The sequence below is a fragment of the Brachyistius frenatus genome, unplaced genomic scaffold (assembly GCF_029030835.1).
Source record: "Brachyistius frenatus isolate BFR_SWC_R1_liver_20210118 unplaced genomic scaffold, ASM2903083v1 Contig_158, whole genome shotgun sequence".
NCBI classification, from domain to species: domain Eukaryota; kingdom Metazoa; phylum Chordata; class Actinopteri; family Embiotocidae; genus Brachyistius; species Brachyistius frenatus.
This window is the reverse complement of record NW_027210757.1, coordinates 230,439-246,225: the sequence shown is the minus strand read 5'-3', so window position 1 is coordinate 246,225 and position 15,787 is coordinate 230,439. Positions and strand designations below refer to the sequence as shown.

At 45.3% G+C, this 15,787-nt stretch overlaps 3 protein-coding genes across 4 annotated transcripts; 1 reads left to right on the top strand and 2 right to left on the bottom strand.

Moving 5' to 3' along the window:
* Nucleotides 1–367: 367 nt before the first annotated feature.
* fgf2 (fibroblast growth factor 2) lies at nucleotides 368–8,337 on the bottom strand. Its single transcript, XM_069716514.1, has 3 exons — nucleotides 7,576–8,337; nucleotides 4,912–5,015; nucleotides 368–732 (listed from the first exon to the last, which is right to left on the bottom strand). The coding sequence occupies exons 1-3, from the start codon at nucleotides 7,751–7,753 to the stop codon at nucleotides 547–549; spliced, it is 468 nt and encodes a 155-aa protein (XP_069572615.1). The 5' UTR covers nucleotides 7,754–8,337; the 3' UTR covers nucleotides 368–546.
* On the top strand, nucleotides 1,768–15,787 carry cetn4 (centrin 4). 2 transcript variants are annotated; one of them, XM_069716512.1, is made up of 5 exons: nucleotides 1,768–1,812; nucleotides 14,156–14,311; nucleotides 14,446–14,574; nucleotides 14,736–14,873; nucleotides 15,470–15,787. In XM_069716512.1, the coding sequence occupies exons 1-5, from the start codon at nucleotides 1,783–1,785 to the stop codon at nucleotides 15,557–15,559; spliced, it is 543 nt and encodes a 180-aa protein (XP_069572613.1). In that variant the 5' UTR covers nucleotides 1,768–1,782; the 3' UTR covers nucleotides 15,560–15,787. The 2 variants fall into 2 exon arrangements, with proteins under 2 accessions (XP_069572613.1, XP_069572614.1); XM_069716513.1 differs by lacking the exon at nucleotides 1,768–1,812 and adding an exon at nucleotides 13,853–13,936.
* Nucleotides 7,995–13,569, bottom strand: bbs12 (Bardet-Biedl syndrome 12). Its single transcript, XM_069716502.1, has one exon. The coding sequence runs from the start codon at nucleotides 12,979–12,981 to the stop codon at nucleotides 11,152–11,154; it is 1,830 nt and encodes a 609-aa protein (XP_069572603.1). The 5' UTR covers nucleotides 12,982–13,569; the 3' UTR covers nucleotides 7,995–11,151.

The window sequence follows — 15,787 nt, the reverse complement described above, 5'->3', positions numbered from 1 at the left end:
GGTGACGAGTTGAAGGTGCAAAACCCGGCGTGCATCAAAGGAAACCGACCCGACTTCACTCGTTTGAGCATTTGAAGTGTCTGTGTTGAAAATCTCCAGAGTTTGACACCGGATTTCGTCGCGTGCTCTCGAGCTCAAGTCCACGCTGGAATCACAAAATGTTCACGCACGACTGCTTTTTTCTTTTTTTTTTTTACAAAAACATGCAGTTAAACTGCAGCGTTCAGCTGAGGTGCACTTGAGCAAGGCAGCGGGGGCTCCGGCGGGCTCTCGCGTAGCAGTCACTTGATTGACAGTAAAAAAAAAAAAAATTAAATCCGGGGTTTGAACGTGAGGAGTAAAAAAATTTTTTTTTTTTTTTAAAAAGCTGAGTGATAGCAGACGTGTTCAGGATTTAAAAAAAAAAATAAAATAAAATATAAACTTAAAAGGAGCATCACAGCTATTTTGGGCAACGTTGATGCAACGCCGTCTTCATTGCCGTTCACATCTTCTCCCTCCTCGTTTTACAACGAAGACTTCAGGATCTTTGGGTCGAATCCCGGATTAGCTCTTGGCAGACATGGGGAGGAAGAGAATGGCCTTCTGTCCCGGGCTGGTTTTGCTCCCGGACTTGTACTGGCCGGTCCGCTTCAGCGCCACGTACATGTTGGGGTACTTCCTGGAGCGGTAGGTGTTGTAGTTGTTGCTCTCGAGCCGCTCGATGAAGTAGCATTCGTCGGTCGCTCGTCTCTGGAGAGAGAAAACGGACGCAGAGAAGTAACACGTCAGTCAATTTGTCGTCTTTTTAGTTACAAAACAACAACAACAAAAGAGGCTCGTGTGACTTCCTGCCGTCCGATTAAACCTAAACCGGCTCACAAACTGTGGAAATGTAAGAAAACTGTGAAACTAGGACTTTATTTACAAGTTATCCATTAGGTTATTTACTTCTAAGTTGTTTTCTAAAAGGCTTCAAACCTTTCACATCCTGTTTATGTCCATGATTTTCGGTGTAAAATCAACACGGTTACTTGAAGTGCAGTTCTTTGTTTGGATGATTTCTTTTTTTGGGGGATTGAATTTGTTTGATATGTTTTGTCAGACAAGAGTTTGTAATTCTGTAATCGTATGATAAATTAAATGACCTCATAAAACACCCCATAATAAAATGCCATCTTTATTTTGAAGGAGACTGTTGGTTTAGAGGAACTTCTGCTTTGTGTGCGACGGTAATTAAACCCCCTCCCTTTTTTTTTAAAAAAGGAAACCATTCCTTACCAGGTACATCATTTTTGTATTTTACTGTATTTTTGCAGCTTCAATGAAATCCGAACAAAATGAAGCCGCCAATCAAAAGACAAACTTTGAATTTGACCAACCGAGCGCGGGCAGAAGATGACGATCATTCAGAGAAGTTGCCGCCGTTGACTTTCCTATTTCAAATACACATCAAATATTTTTTATCTGAACTTGTCGTATAAATATAGAAAAATGAGTCCAAACGTGTGCAGATCTTCCCAAGCAGAAGAAATGTACGTATCGGCTTTTGATCAATATTTGTTATTAACACGAGCCGGAATGAATCAGTCGAGATCTAATTCACTTTTCATTTTTTGTAATATGAAGAGAATTAACCAACAGGTGGTTTGTTTTCTTTACGATTTTCTAGCGACGCCCCGGGTGGCGGCTCCTCGCTGAAGCTTCTCATTAGGAGGAAATGCTTCCTACCAATTACGAGGCCTTTCAGACCACCAAACCACATCAACTCTTCCAGCGCTGCCGGGAGCCACGACGTCAGGGATGATTCACACCGACTACGAACAGCAGCCGGTAATCTTATTAGTTCCCGTTTAAATATTAAACGATGTTCGGAAGTTCTGTTTTTGCAAAAGTTCAGAAAGGAAGTAATAATAGATGCTCGGCTCTTGTCGTTTCTGTTTTCCTGAACTGTCGAAGTTCTTCAATTTTACAAATTAAAAACCCCACCATCTCTGGTTAACCGTCACTTTTTCATGAAGCCAAAAAGACTTCATCTTCTCACATCTGGTGTTTTTGTTTTTGCTCCGACACCGGTCTGGACTGAAGTCGTAATGCGACTCGAGTGTCTTGACTGCGTTGCCCACGGCGACTTGGCCGAATCAGCGTGAACTCAAGAAGACGAGACTCGAGGATGGAAAGAACAACTAGCGGCTTAACCGATTGGATCCTAGCGAGTTGTCTCACTTCGACCCAAATTAGTCAAAACAACCAGAACGTGTCTGGACACTAAACAGTTTTTTTTGTTTTTTTTTGCTGTTGCTTATCCCTGGACTTTTAGTTCATATAGCTTATTGATGACGATGCATCTTTCCAAGATATGAAGATTCATTTTGATATGGGTCTGACTAACTGCGGCCTCCTTTTTCATTTTGAATATTCCCGTCGGACGTCCCGTCACATAGGCTATCGACCTCATTATTTTTATTTTAGTCGGGGAGGATTTCTTGTCAGGCTGCTGGTAAATATTTGGTTTCCAAAACACGGCAGCACTAAACGCTGCTTGAGACGGAGCGCTCCGCTCGGCTCGGCCCGGTTCGGCCTGTTCGCTACGGACCAGTACTTTAAAAACTCTTTCATTATGAAATGATAGACGTACAGAGGTGGAAGAAGTGTTCAGATCTGAACTGGAGTAAAAGTACAAATACCACACTGGAAATACTCCACGGGGATTAAAAGTTCTGCATTCGAAGCCTTACTTAAATAAGTTTTATAATAATTTACATGAATTAACTAAAAGCAAAAGTTTCCGCGATGCAGTAAATAATGTTTCCTATCTATTATATTATTGTGACGTTTACTGCTGCACTAATGTGCATTTCACGGCTGTCGTTATTCATGTTTGAGCTCATTTTAATAATTTTACAGGGTAGTTTAATCTCCAGTAATGCATCAAGCCTGTTTTTGGCTTTGTAACGATGATCCAAGTGTGTTTTTCAATCGTTTACGTATCTTAAGAGGTAAGGGAATTTTCTCAACCCATAAAGTAACATTCATTCATTTAGTTTACATACAGTGGTGTGAAAAAGTGTTTGCCCCTTCCTGATTTCTTATTTTTTTGCATGTTTGTCACACTTAAATGTTTCAGATCATCAAACAAATTTAAATATTAGTCAAAGATAACACAAGTAAACACAAAATGCAGTTTTTAAATGAAGGTTTTTATTAAGGGAGAAAAAAACAATCCAAAACCACATGGCCCTGTGTGAAAAAGTGTTTCCCCCCTAAACCTAATAACTGGTTGGGCCACCCTTAGCAGCAACAACTGCAATCAAGCGTTTGCTATAACTTGCAATGAGTCTTTTACAGCTGTGGAGGAATTTTGGCCCACTGATCTTTACAGAGTTGTTGTAATTCAGCCACATTGGAGGGTTTTCCAGCACCAACCTCCTTTTTAAGGTCATGCCACAGCATCTCAATAGGATTCAGGTCAGGACTTTGACTAGGCCACTCCAAAGTCTTCATTTGGTTTTTCTTCATCCATTCAGAGGTGGACTTGCTGGTGTGTTTTGGATCATCGTCCTGCTGCAGAACCCAAGTTGGCTTCAGCTTGAGGTCATGAACAGACGGCCGGACGTTCTCCTTCAGGATGTTTTGGTAGACGGTAGAATTCATGGTTCCATTTATCACAGCAAGTCTTCCAGGTCCTGAAGCAGCAAAACAGCCCCAGACCACCACACTACCACCACCATATTTTACTGTGGGTATGATGTTCTTTTTTTTAAATGCGGTGTTACTTTTACGCCAGATGTAATGGGACACACACCTTCCAAAAAGTTCAACTTTTGTCTCGTCAGTCCACAGAGTATTTTCCCAAAAGTCTTGGGGATCATCAAGATGTTTTCTGGCAAAAATGAGACAAGCCTTGATGTTCTTTTTGCTCAGCGGTGGTTTTGGTCTTGGAGCTCTGCCATGCAGCCATTTTTGCCGAGTCTCTTTCTTATGGTGGAGTCATGAACACCGACCTGAACTGAGGCAAGTGAGGCCTGCAGTTCTTTGGATGTTGTCGTGGGGTCTTTTGTGACCTCTCGGATGAGTCGTCGCTGCTCTCTTGGGGTAATTTTGGTCAGCCGGCCACTCCTGGGAAGGTTCACCGCTGTTCCATGTTTTCTCCATTTGTGGATAATGGCTCTCACTGTGGTTCTCTGGAGTCCCAAAGCTTTAGAAATGGCTTTAGAACCTTTTCCAGACTGATAGATCTCAATTACTTTCTTTCTCATTTGTTCCTGAATTTCTTTGGATCTCGGCATGATGTCTATCTTTTGAGGATCTTTTGGTCGACTTCACTTTGTCAGGCAGGTCCTATTGAAGTGATTTCTTGATTGAGAACAGGTGTGTCAGTAATCAGGTGTGGCTAGAGAAATTGAACTCAGGTGTGATAAACCACAGTTAAGTTAAGTTTTAACAGGAGGGGGCAAACACCTTTTCACACAGGGCCATGTGGATTTGGATTTGATTTCTCCCTTAATAATAAAAACCTTCATTTAAAAACTGCATTTTGTGTTTACTTGAGTTATCTTTGACTAATATTTAAATTTGTTTGATGATCTGAAACATTTAAGTGTAACAGACATGCAAAAAAAATTGGAAATCAGGAAGGGGGCAAACACTTTTTCACACCACTGTATATACATATATAAAAACAAAAATTCAGATTTTAAATGATCAAATGTGGAGTAAAATGTACATTATCTGTCTCCGAGATGTGGTGGAGTGGAAGTATAAAGTTACATAAAATGGAAATAAAAAAATGTTCCGATACCTCAAATTTGTACTTTAGTACACTGCACAAGTGCAGTAAATGTACTTCAAATATACTCGATATGGGCATTTTGAACAGAATCACTAAATCTTCCACAGAGGAGAACCGGTGTAACTTTTTGATCCACTCACCGCTGTGAACAGCCGCCCGTCTCGGTTCATCGCCAGATATCGGTTGGCAGAAACCCCTTTGATGAGCACCTCGCCGACCGAGGTCGCCTGGAGCTGAAGCTTTACTGCAAACAAACAGACGAGAGTCGATCCGACGTCGGTAAAGACAGAAAAGCATTTTGTCGTTCGATTTTTGGCCGGAAAAGAGGAACTGCTGTGTTTCATAAAGACAAACATCCTCTATTAAAACTCTAAATCACAATGAATTAGTAATTATATAAGTGTTGAATTTGATATATATATATATCTGGCACTATTAGAGGACATAGCAGAGCCGGCATCAGGAGGAAGGTGGCTTCAACGTTTGACAACAAAGACCGTCGGAGGAAAATCTGGGGGAGTCCAAATTCGTTGAGTTGTTTTATGGAGCAAATCAAAGGAAACTGTTCTGAAAGCAAACGGCAAAAAAAAAAAAAAAAAAAAAAATTAAAATCACAGAGTGAATAACTGGTGTTTAAAGCTGCAATCCTAGATTTCAGGCCACTAGGGGGCAGCACCTCACACACAGAGTCCACAAAGTCGGACTGCTTTATAATACAGCTAACATGTAAATTAGCCACTTAACACATGAAGGTACTTTTTTGCCTTTTTATGCAAGCGTAAAAAAAACAGTTTCGACATCAAATCTCTCACAATGTCGTCAAAAATCAAGTTAGTAAGTAAAAATAAACGGACGAGGAACAACATTTTTTGGATTGCAAACAAATTCTACCTTAGTTTTTTTTTGTTGTTGTTCAAAGACAGAAGTATTGTTAGTAAAGTATTAAATTAGCATTAATTACTCGTGATCAAGAGAGAAATTAGAGAGAAATATCAGGCTTTAGTTTCAGCTCTTTAAGTTGGCAGTAAAAGTTGGTTTGTCAGAGATTGTTTGCCGAAAACAGCGACATGCTAGCAGAGAAAAAAAAAACATTGAGAGGACCAACGTACTGTAAACAAAATTAAAATTGCATTTTATAACACCCGTTTTGTTTGTGTGTGCCAATCATGACCATAAAGCAAGTAGTATAAAATCAAACACGCGTTACATAATGATGATTTGGATTTTGCTGTAAGACCAAAACAAAAAGTATAAAAGAGGCTAAAAAAGGTCCATGAAGTAATAGATAAGAGAGAATTGTCTGTGATTTGCTGGGAGGCCAACTTTCATATCATACAGTCATTTTATGGGAAAAAAAAATCCAGGTGAAAATCAAAACGGGTTCAAATCAAAATGAATGATATGTTGCAGTTACTTTAAATTGTGTCTTGGTTTATAACAAACATCAGGTCCCGCTCGGAGGAGAGGGGTGGGGTGGGGGGGGGGCTCTGTAAAGGTAAAATCCCCCAGAATAAATCCACATAAAGACTTTCGGAGAGACACGCATCTGTCTGCAGTTAAAATGACCGCCCGGATGACTCACGTCACACATCAAAGACACGTTCTTCTTCCCTAAAACGTTGAATGTATAATTCGGTGTTCGCTGCGTGGATCGTGAATACAGGATCTTCTGGCGTGTCCTCCGGCGGCTCTCATCAGCAACTGTCCCGGGTGATCGATGATGCAAGTTTGCGTCAACGTCGAGGCTTCAGAAAGTTGTTGGATGTGTAACAAAAACGTGATGGCGAGGGGTCCCGTCTGCTGTTTATCGGCACATATTGGACATATCGGGTAACGTTTCCGATTCTGACTGGCAGGTATGTTTGGAAGAGCCGGCAGGTCTGTCACAGTCTCAACACAAGGATCCATTCATGAAGCTCAGCTCAGCTCATAATAACGGTTTAAAAGTATTTCTGGTGAAAAGAATACCAAAAAAAAAATAATAATAATACTGATTCCAGTTTTATGACTCATATCCAGAGAAACGGGACGAACTAAACTCAAAAAGGTTTTAACCTCTGGGGGGGGGGGGTGTTTTCACGAACACGTCTTAAGTGAAAGGTAATTGAATTCTTCTAAAAATAGCTCCTTGAACTGTTTCCTTCGGGCATTTGTTTGGGCACACATGCTTCAAATGTCACACTGGATCTCGGGCAGTGCACTTTCAAGCGTGTGGTTGTTGTTTTTGGTTGGTTTTTTTTCAAAGGAAAAACTTAACACGACTCACCGGTGAAACTTAAAAAGTAATCAGGGACACTGAGGGGTATCACAGTTGTACATGACCCAGTAAGTATGTTTCTGCCAACTTAAAAAAATAGACAGAAAAAACCAAAAACAAAAAGGCCTAAAACTCCTTCGATTAAATATTGATTAAGTGGTGCTACGGTACATTTTTCGGGGTCATTTCTGCCTTTTAAACTCCTCGTCGTGTTGCTTTCGGTGACATCAGTGTGAACGCCTGTGACTCAGCATGGTGATCTAAATTTACTCCAAAAAAAAATTGTTTTACAAACCATCATGCATTTTCTATCAGAGTTCCCAGTGATGAAGAATACATTTGAGGTGTGTTCTTCAGAAGTTATTTTACTTTTCCAGAAGCAAAACACGCTTTGGTCTCGGAGTTAATAAGTGGAGAACAAACCTCACGGAGCTGGAAAATTCACATCGTTCCTCCAGGATATTAAAAAAAATGAACATAAGGAAGCTTTGTGTCCTCATGCAAAAAAAAAAACAAAAAAAAAGGCAAGAAGACTGGAAGTACTTACTGTGGGGGTCGTTTTTCTCCCGGATCCCATCCACTCCCCCGTCCGACTTTATCCTCAAGAAGAAGCCCCCATTTTTGCAGTACAGCCTTTTGGGGTCCTTGAAGCTCCCGGGAGGGAAGCTGCCGCTGCCGCCGTCTTCAGGTGTAGAGGGAAGTGTTGTGATTTCTCCCGTGGCCATCTCCTCCTTCTCCTTTTCCCCGCTTCCTGGCAACTGCTTCGTCTCCTTCTTTGAGCAGTGCAGGAGCCTCGCCGTGGCCTCCCACCTCCCACCGAACTGCTCGGCGTGTCCCCTCCTCCCTCTGCAGACCTCCACACGAACTGATTCCGACTTAACCTCAGGGGTCAGTTTTTGGTTTTTTTGTTGTTGCTTCAGCAGGCCCCTCTCTCGAGGGGCACCGAGCCGCCGCCGCCACCACCCCCTCTTACTCCCCGCCTTGAATCCTGAGAGTCTGAAGCAGACCGACTTCCCTTCGAGCTCCTACCTCATAGCACGCGTCAAATCGAACACTTGTAGCAGCTGATCTTCGGCTTTGTAGAGCTGGCAGCTGCTTCTCCTGCTTACTGGTGGGGAAGGTTGGGGGGGGGGGGGAGGAGGGGGAGGAGGTGGAAGGAGGGAGATGCATGCAGGTTTCCCGCTCGCTCTCCCACTCTCGCCTTGCAGCGTAGTGTTTAAAGCAGGGCAGCTGGCTTAGATCTGTGCGCAAGGCTTTCCCCTTTAGGCCTCAGTTCGCATGCGCCCTGGGAGCACCAGCACACACACACACACACACTTACACAACCACAACCACACACACACACACACACACTCACGCCCACTAATGCTCGCTGATCTGCCCAACCAACCCAGGCGAAGTTTGGGAGAGGAGGGTGAGGAAGGAGGGGGGTGTGCAGCTTGGACTGTGGCACCGGGACCTTTCAGAGAGCAGCAGCAGTCATGTGAACAGAACCAGTGTTTTCATTCATCCAGCCTGTTTCAGGGGCAGGAAGAAAGAAAGAAAGAAAAAAAAAGAGAGAGACGTGAACAGAAAAGCTTGTTAAGTGATCCATTCAGTGGTTTTCACCTGAAACAACAATGTGAGCAGGCGGAGATGAAAACAGCAGGCGAAACCAGGGAGCGGTTTTTAAAAGGAGAACGTTGCCCGCATCCCAGGGGTCACCTGGACGCTCCCACGTCACGTTATCGCTGAATTCACGGGTTATTTCCTAGTAAAGTATCATTACCGAAACCCGTTCACGCCCGTGTAGTTCTGCACGGGTCGAAACAGAAGTACTCGTACGCCGTCCGGAGCCCGTTTGACCTTTTCCATCGCAGAGCTTCAGGTTTTCATGCTACTTACTGTATTATACTTGCAAATATTTCAGCAATGCAACAATATTTTTTTTTTTTTAGCCAATTCTTGTTCCTAAATTCCCAAATATACTTTTTCCCAAGAATTTCTATTCCACGAAGCAGCCAGCGGACTACAAAGAGTGTGAAATGCTTGTCGAGGTCTTTGTAATTAGAGCCAGGCTGAAATTGAGGCGTCGCATTTCACGCACGTACGCATTACATTTTTATAATTAGATTTATGGGCCTCGGCGATGTCAAGTGTTCATTGGTCTAAATGCTCCTTGAAAAAAAACCATCTCTTCTTCTTTTGAAGTAAATTTATGGTTAAAACAATGCAGACTTCGCTCACAATGACTTTGCAGGATGGGCTAAAAATGCTGTGGCTCACAAATAAATATAATATCTAGAATCATGTGGAAAGAGAAGGTGACTGCTTACCTGTTAGTGCCAGACTTCACTGCGGCCTTTTGTGACTCCACAGTCCAGTAAGACGCAAGTAAATGAAATGCATTACCGAGTGAAGCGCAACTAGAGCGCCGCGCACGCAACGATTTCTATAACATCCTGCGTCAAACACAAATACATGATGTCTTACAAGTACCAAAAAAAAAAAAATATATATATATATATATATCCCAAAAAAGAAACTCCCTAAAATATGTGACCTTTGGCACAATCTTATTGACTCACAGCGCCACCTGCTGCTGTGGAAGTCAAACAACTCAGGACAGCCAGAGAAAATCTTCAGCACAATCGCAGAAATATATCGCATTTTAGGTTTTGGCAGGAAATGAGCTCCATAGAAATGACCTCAAATTAATACTCCAATGAAACGGGACCAACTCAGCTAAAAATTGAACGATTTATAACTTTGTGCAGTACCTCTGCCAACGAACCGCGGAGCAGGCGGTAAAAGTTGGACTCAGCCTGAACTCTCGGATGCGTCACTCAGACTTTTACCATTTCAAATTTCCCTCTCAGTTTTTTTTTTTTGTTTTTGGGTGTTTTGTTACATCACATCACACCCTGCCCTCTCGCTCCCACACCGCCGCCGAGCGACGCCTGAGTCAACGCCGTTACGGATCCGCTGTAAAAAAAAGAAACTTTTCAATTCACCGAACTATTTTTAGAATGAGACTAGAAGCTCTTTCTGATCTCAAGAGGAAGTGGAAGGTCTCACGTGTCGCTGACACTGACACCTCTGAAATACAAAGCAGCGTGCCAGGAAAATTCTCGAGATAACCAAGTGTGCGCTTCACTTTCAGGTGAGCCATTGGTTTCGGGGGTAGTTCTCGATTTTTCCACCGAGTTTGAATTCATATTTAACAGTTTCTCGGGCTGATTAAAAGGTATTCGATTGATGGGTGTATTTTATTCACATTTGAAAGTATTGTAAATTCAGCCCCAAAAAAAGCTGAACTTCACGCACGGAAGTGCTGTGACGACCACAACGGTCAGAGTGGCTTAGTTTTAATATCCATGTGACCTTTCAATGATCATCGAGGAGGGGAAATGCCAACAAAACAAAGTTTCTGAAATTCCCTCCAGAGGGTTGGTTGTTGATTTAAAAGGACAAGAGCTAATATGACTAAACCAAAAACATGAACTCTGTCTGGAGGCGTTCTTTCTCCATCCACCATTATGACACAGAAAAGTCATTAAAATCACCGCAGCTGGCGTGCAACCAGCGTCGGTGTCCAATGTTGAACAGTGCGAGCCAGACTGTCGACACATAATGAAAACATGGAGGCAAATATCATGAAGGAAGTGTACCAAGGCGACAGGGAATAAACTGGCACTATAGAAAGGGAGGAAAACCTAATTGTGGTTTGGGACGTGCTGTTTTTTTTTTTAATTTTTCCTCTGGCTGACCTGTGGACCAAGACAAGGCGTGTGTGTGCAAGGTTACGTGCAGCTAATAATGCCAGGTGAGACGAGGCTTGGCTCGTAATCCCAAAAAGTAAACTTAATTTTGAAGGAATTTCCTGAGAGAATAAAGTTTCACGAGGACCAAGTTATTTAAAAACATCACTATTCTGAACACATTCTTTAATGTCGGTTTTCCAAGATTCGGTTCTCATTCTGTCACATCTATTGAAATGAATATGTCGCCCCCATGTGGTAGAAAAAGAGGTCGCCGAGGATTTGAACAAAGCATTGCTTTGTCCCACTCGTGAAAGATCAGATTTCACAACACATTTGCAGTCTAAATAAACATTTTCCTTCACTTAATAACTAAACCAAGATCATAACAACGTCAGATTGTCCTGTTCGGAAGCAGTTTTTTGGTCCACGCCCGTGATGATTTCCGCATCGGTCTGCAAGACGAGGAAAACCAGATCCAAGGCTTTCCTCCACGCTTCCTGCTTCACACTCAGATTATCGTAGATTTCCGCCGCCGCGGAAACGCCGCCGTCCTCGTCTTCGCCTCCGGGGAAAAGTTGCGAGAAGCCGGCGGCGACGCCGGGATGTCCGTCGGGGCTCCGCAGTCGTCGGCTCACGGCGGTCCTGGCTTCGACTTTTGAAAACCTCCCCGTGTTGACCATCACGGTGGAAACGTAATCTATCAAACCGTCCGCCATGAGCTGCAACACCTCGCTCCTGCAGCGGTCCGCCGCCGTCTCCGTTTCGGTTTGTCGGAAGCCGTCCTTCAAATTCTCCGCTCGCCGCTGCAGGCGATGAACGCAAAGCATTTCCGTCCCTCCGGCTCCGGGCAGGACGGCTCCGTCTTTCAGCGCGCGGTGCAAACGATGAGCGCAGGCCCAAAACTGGTCCTCCAGCGTCTGCAGCTTGCCGCGGACGCAGCTCGTGAGGATCGCCGTGACCAGCCGGCCGCCGTCACCGGCGGAAACGCTCGCGGCGGCGGCGACGGACTCCCTCCCGCGGCCGCCGAGGTCCCTCCGGATCGAGAGCGTCGCCCCGGCGCCGACGCAGCGCTCGGTCAACTGCGAGGCGTAGCTCACCGGGACGGCGCCGGTCGAAGCCGCGAACGCCCTCAAAACGGGAGCGGGCACTTTTTCCACCACGAGTATCCGGTGGCCGCAGCAGCGCCGCGTCGCTCTCTCGCAGGCGAGCCCGCCGACCAGCAGCAGGTTCACCTGCAGGTGCAGCAGAAGCCCCGCGACCTTTTCCGTCCATTCGTCCTCTCCGCCCGACAAACCGGGGCGGTCGCGGACGCGCCGTAAACCCGCCGGCCTGCTGAAGCCGAGGTGGCGGTACGTTTCCGATAAATCTCCGCTAATGAGCGCGACCTTCAGCCGTTGTTCTTCGAGGCGCCGAGCCACCGAGGCCCGTTCGTCGGATAGAAGAACGACGAGGCCGGGCACGACGCACGCCCGGTCCTCCGGTAAACCGGGCAGCACGCAGGTCACCACTTCAGCAATGTCAAACGTGAAGGAGCCGACGTCTCGCCGGTTAGTTTGCGACTGCGTTCGAACGGCTTCGACGACTAATTTCATGGCGTCGTCGCGGCCGTGGCTCAAACCCCGGGCCGCGCGCGCGACGACGTCCGGGAGCGTCGAGCGACGAGCCGCTTCGGAGACATCTTCAGACTCGGAGTTACAAAAATGTCGGCTTAGCTTCACCTTCCTTCGCTCTTTCACGTTTAAAGTCTCCCGATCGACTTCGGCCGCCCGCGGGGCCTCGGCGACGGGCCCCTCCGACGCGCCCGGGCCCTCGGTCGAAACGGCGCACCTCCCGCAAACGTCCACGCAGGCGTCCATCCCTTCGGACATGGCCGAGATTACGCTCGCGACCGACATCCCCCCGCGGAGGCAGTCCAGGGCGGCGCGGCTCCACGCTCCCGCCAGGAACAGCAGGCACCCCGACCCGGTGCGGTAGACCTCGTGGTGGGCCCGGACGGTCTCGCGGACCAGCTGGCCCACGGCGCAGGTGAGCTCCAGGCTCTCGACGACGCGGAAACACGAGCCGGCGAGGGCCGACTCGCCGCTCGCCTCGTCTCGGACGAACTTGAACTTTTTCTCGGGGCCCAGAGAGGAGCGCGAGATTCCCGCCAGCGCCGAGAGCTTCTGCAGCCCGACGTGCTGTCGACGGTCGAGAACCGCGCTGTCCGGCATCGCGCCAGGTTTCCTGAGTTGCGAGAGAAACGTTTTGAGTTCGCTCGTGTTTTTTACCAAATAAAAAAATATATATATTCTGTTATAAATTAGTAAGTAAGTATAGACGCTGGCAAGCTACGACTCGACTTCAAAAACTGATGGTGCTCTGTTGTATTTTATGGTGCTTCTGTTATATTTCTGAGGTGAATGCAACAGAAATTAAAGGCAATTATAAAAAATAATAATATAAAAAACACTGTGGCACGATGCAACATGTTAAAGCCGCTTTGTTTTTGTTTTTTTAATTCAACAATATAAAAGGAAAACATTCTGACAGGGTCAATTCAGCTGGTATTACTTGTGCACCGTCAGGATTGAAGGCAGGACTTTTATAAGTGCACTTGAAGTGCAGGGTGCTCAACGTCGACACAGCTGCTCGACACGTGTCCAAACTAACCTGCAGCTCACTTGCAAGAAAACCTGCAAGCTAAGCTAACGAGCTAACGTGTTCAGGAGATAACTGTGGTTCCGAAGAAAGAAAAGACGCAACGTGCTTCCAAAAGACGGCGCTGCAACACAAACTTTATATATTCACCCAAAAAAAGTAGATTACCTTTCACGTATTTCAGCGCACGGCTTGAATGATGTTGCTCTTTATACCCCCCCCCCCCAGCTTGTGTATGCTCAAACATTTAGCAAGTGCGCATGCGCTTTGTTTTGCTGGTTGCTCGGCGACAAGAAACCGTTTCAACGATTGGCGGAAACCGTAACAGCGCCGCCTAATCCTTTCTCGCGATTGGCTAATGCGCTCCGCCGCCGTGTTTCCGCGCTCTCTATTGGCTGTCGCCGTTGTCAGTCAACATTAAAAAAAAAAAAAAAAAAAAACACACTTCAGCCGTTGCTGCCTGCTTTGTTGACATCCGATCATCAAACACAACATTGAAGCTTTCCCGGTCTGAATCGCACTAAAATGGTAAATCTTTCCATAAATATCCAGCGTGAGGTGTCTTGTTTGGTTACGTTTGTCAGGATGCGGTCGGATTATGCAGTTAAAAGTGGTTTATTTCACCCTGAAAGCTTGTTTTTGTTTTTCTGTTTGGTCCGGTGGAAGCTCGTTAGCGCGGTAGTTAACGGACGGGTTACCGGGTTTAAATATGTTGTTGTTGTTGTTGTTGTTGTTGTGTTTCTCCAGGCTTCAAGTTACCGCAAACCAGCTCCCTCGTCCAGCCAGAGGAAGAAGACCGCTCAAAAAGTCGAGCTGACCGAGGAGCAAAAGCAGGAAATCCGAGAAGCTTTCGACCTCTTCGACTCGGACGGCGCGGGAACCATCGACGTGAAGGAGCTGAAGGTTTGGTTCCCTGGTTTCAACCATGCTTTCACATCAAAACAACCCATTTTGTGTTGATGAGGCGTACACGGATTGAGAAATACCCCCCCCCCCCCCTGATATTATCACATCAGTCACATCTGGCGCCCCCGCAGGTCGCCATGAGAGCTCTGGGCTTTGAACCAAAGAAAGAAGAAATCAAGAAGATGATCGCAGACATCGATAAAGAGGGCTCGGGGTTGATCAACTTCGATGACTTTCTCAGTATAATGACGCTGAAAATGGTGAGTAAGTAAAGAAACGACCGAGGGGGGGGGGGGGCGGCCCCGCGGGCGACGTCGTCCCTGAAACCGTTTTGATTTTAAAACCATTACAGTGAAGTTCAGAGTTTTGGTGAAACGACGGAGGGCACTAATCGCCGTTTGTCCCGGCTGACGTTCAACAGAGCGAAAAGGACTCCAAAGAAGAAATCATCAAGGCCTTCCGGCTGTTTGACGACGACGGCACGGGGAGGATCTCCTTCAAGAACCTGAAGAGAGTCGCCAAAGAGCTCGGTGAAAACCTCACGGACGAAGAGCTGCAGGTATCCTGACAACCTCGACCTAAACATTCAACTTTATTTTTCTACAAACTTTCTTTCTCAGACTGCTTTTGCTGATCGTAAAGAGGAACTCTGTTGCACGTATTTTTAGGGTATTTGGCAGTCAGGTGTACATACAGTACTCGGGCACACCTGGAGGTACGACCTGTTTTTACAGATATTAAAAAAAAAACAACCTGGCGGGTGATTTCTAGAATTTATTATCGAGCAGAGTCGAACTGGTGATTTAAACACTCACAATCAGCAGCACAAAAGACATCGTAGGAAGCTGGAAAATGTTTTTCACTCGCAAGCTGAGACGTGCAACAGTTCTGACACACAAATAACAACAGGAACTAATAATAGGTGCCATTTCCCCGCAACTGTGTTGAGTAAGAAGATTCATCAAATGCTAAATTTACAACTGAAAAAGTCTGCGTGTCTCTCAGTTCCTCTCACGCGGTCATGTTCTCACATTTGATGTTAAAATAGCATCGACGGCGGTTATTAATTAACGGGTAACTTTTCTTTTTTCCAGTCTGTCGCCCTCGATTCATTTGATGTCATCGTGGTTTTTTTTTTTTTTTAAATCCTTTTAGGAAATGATCGACGAGGCGGACCGAGACGGAGACGGCGAGGTCAACGAGCAGGAGTTCTTGCGGATAATGAAGAAGACAAATCTTTACTGAACCCGCCGAGTCTGTTTAAAAGAGTCTGGACCTTTTATTTTTTATTTTTTTATTTTTTTCCAACATTCACATCCGACGCTCTCAGAAACAGTTTCTACAGTAGCTTCTTTCCTTTTTCTTTTTTGTTGTTGTTGTGACTAGTTCTGTTTGTAAATAAATATTTTAACATACTCTTTTATCTTTGCAGATTTTTCTACAATGCAAGACAAATAAATATATTTCATCATA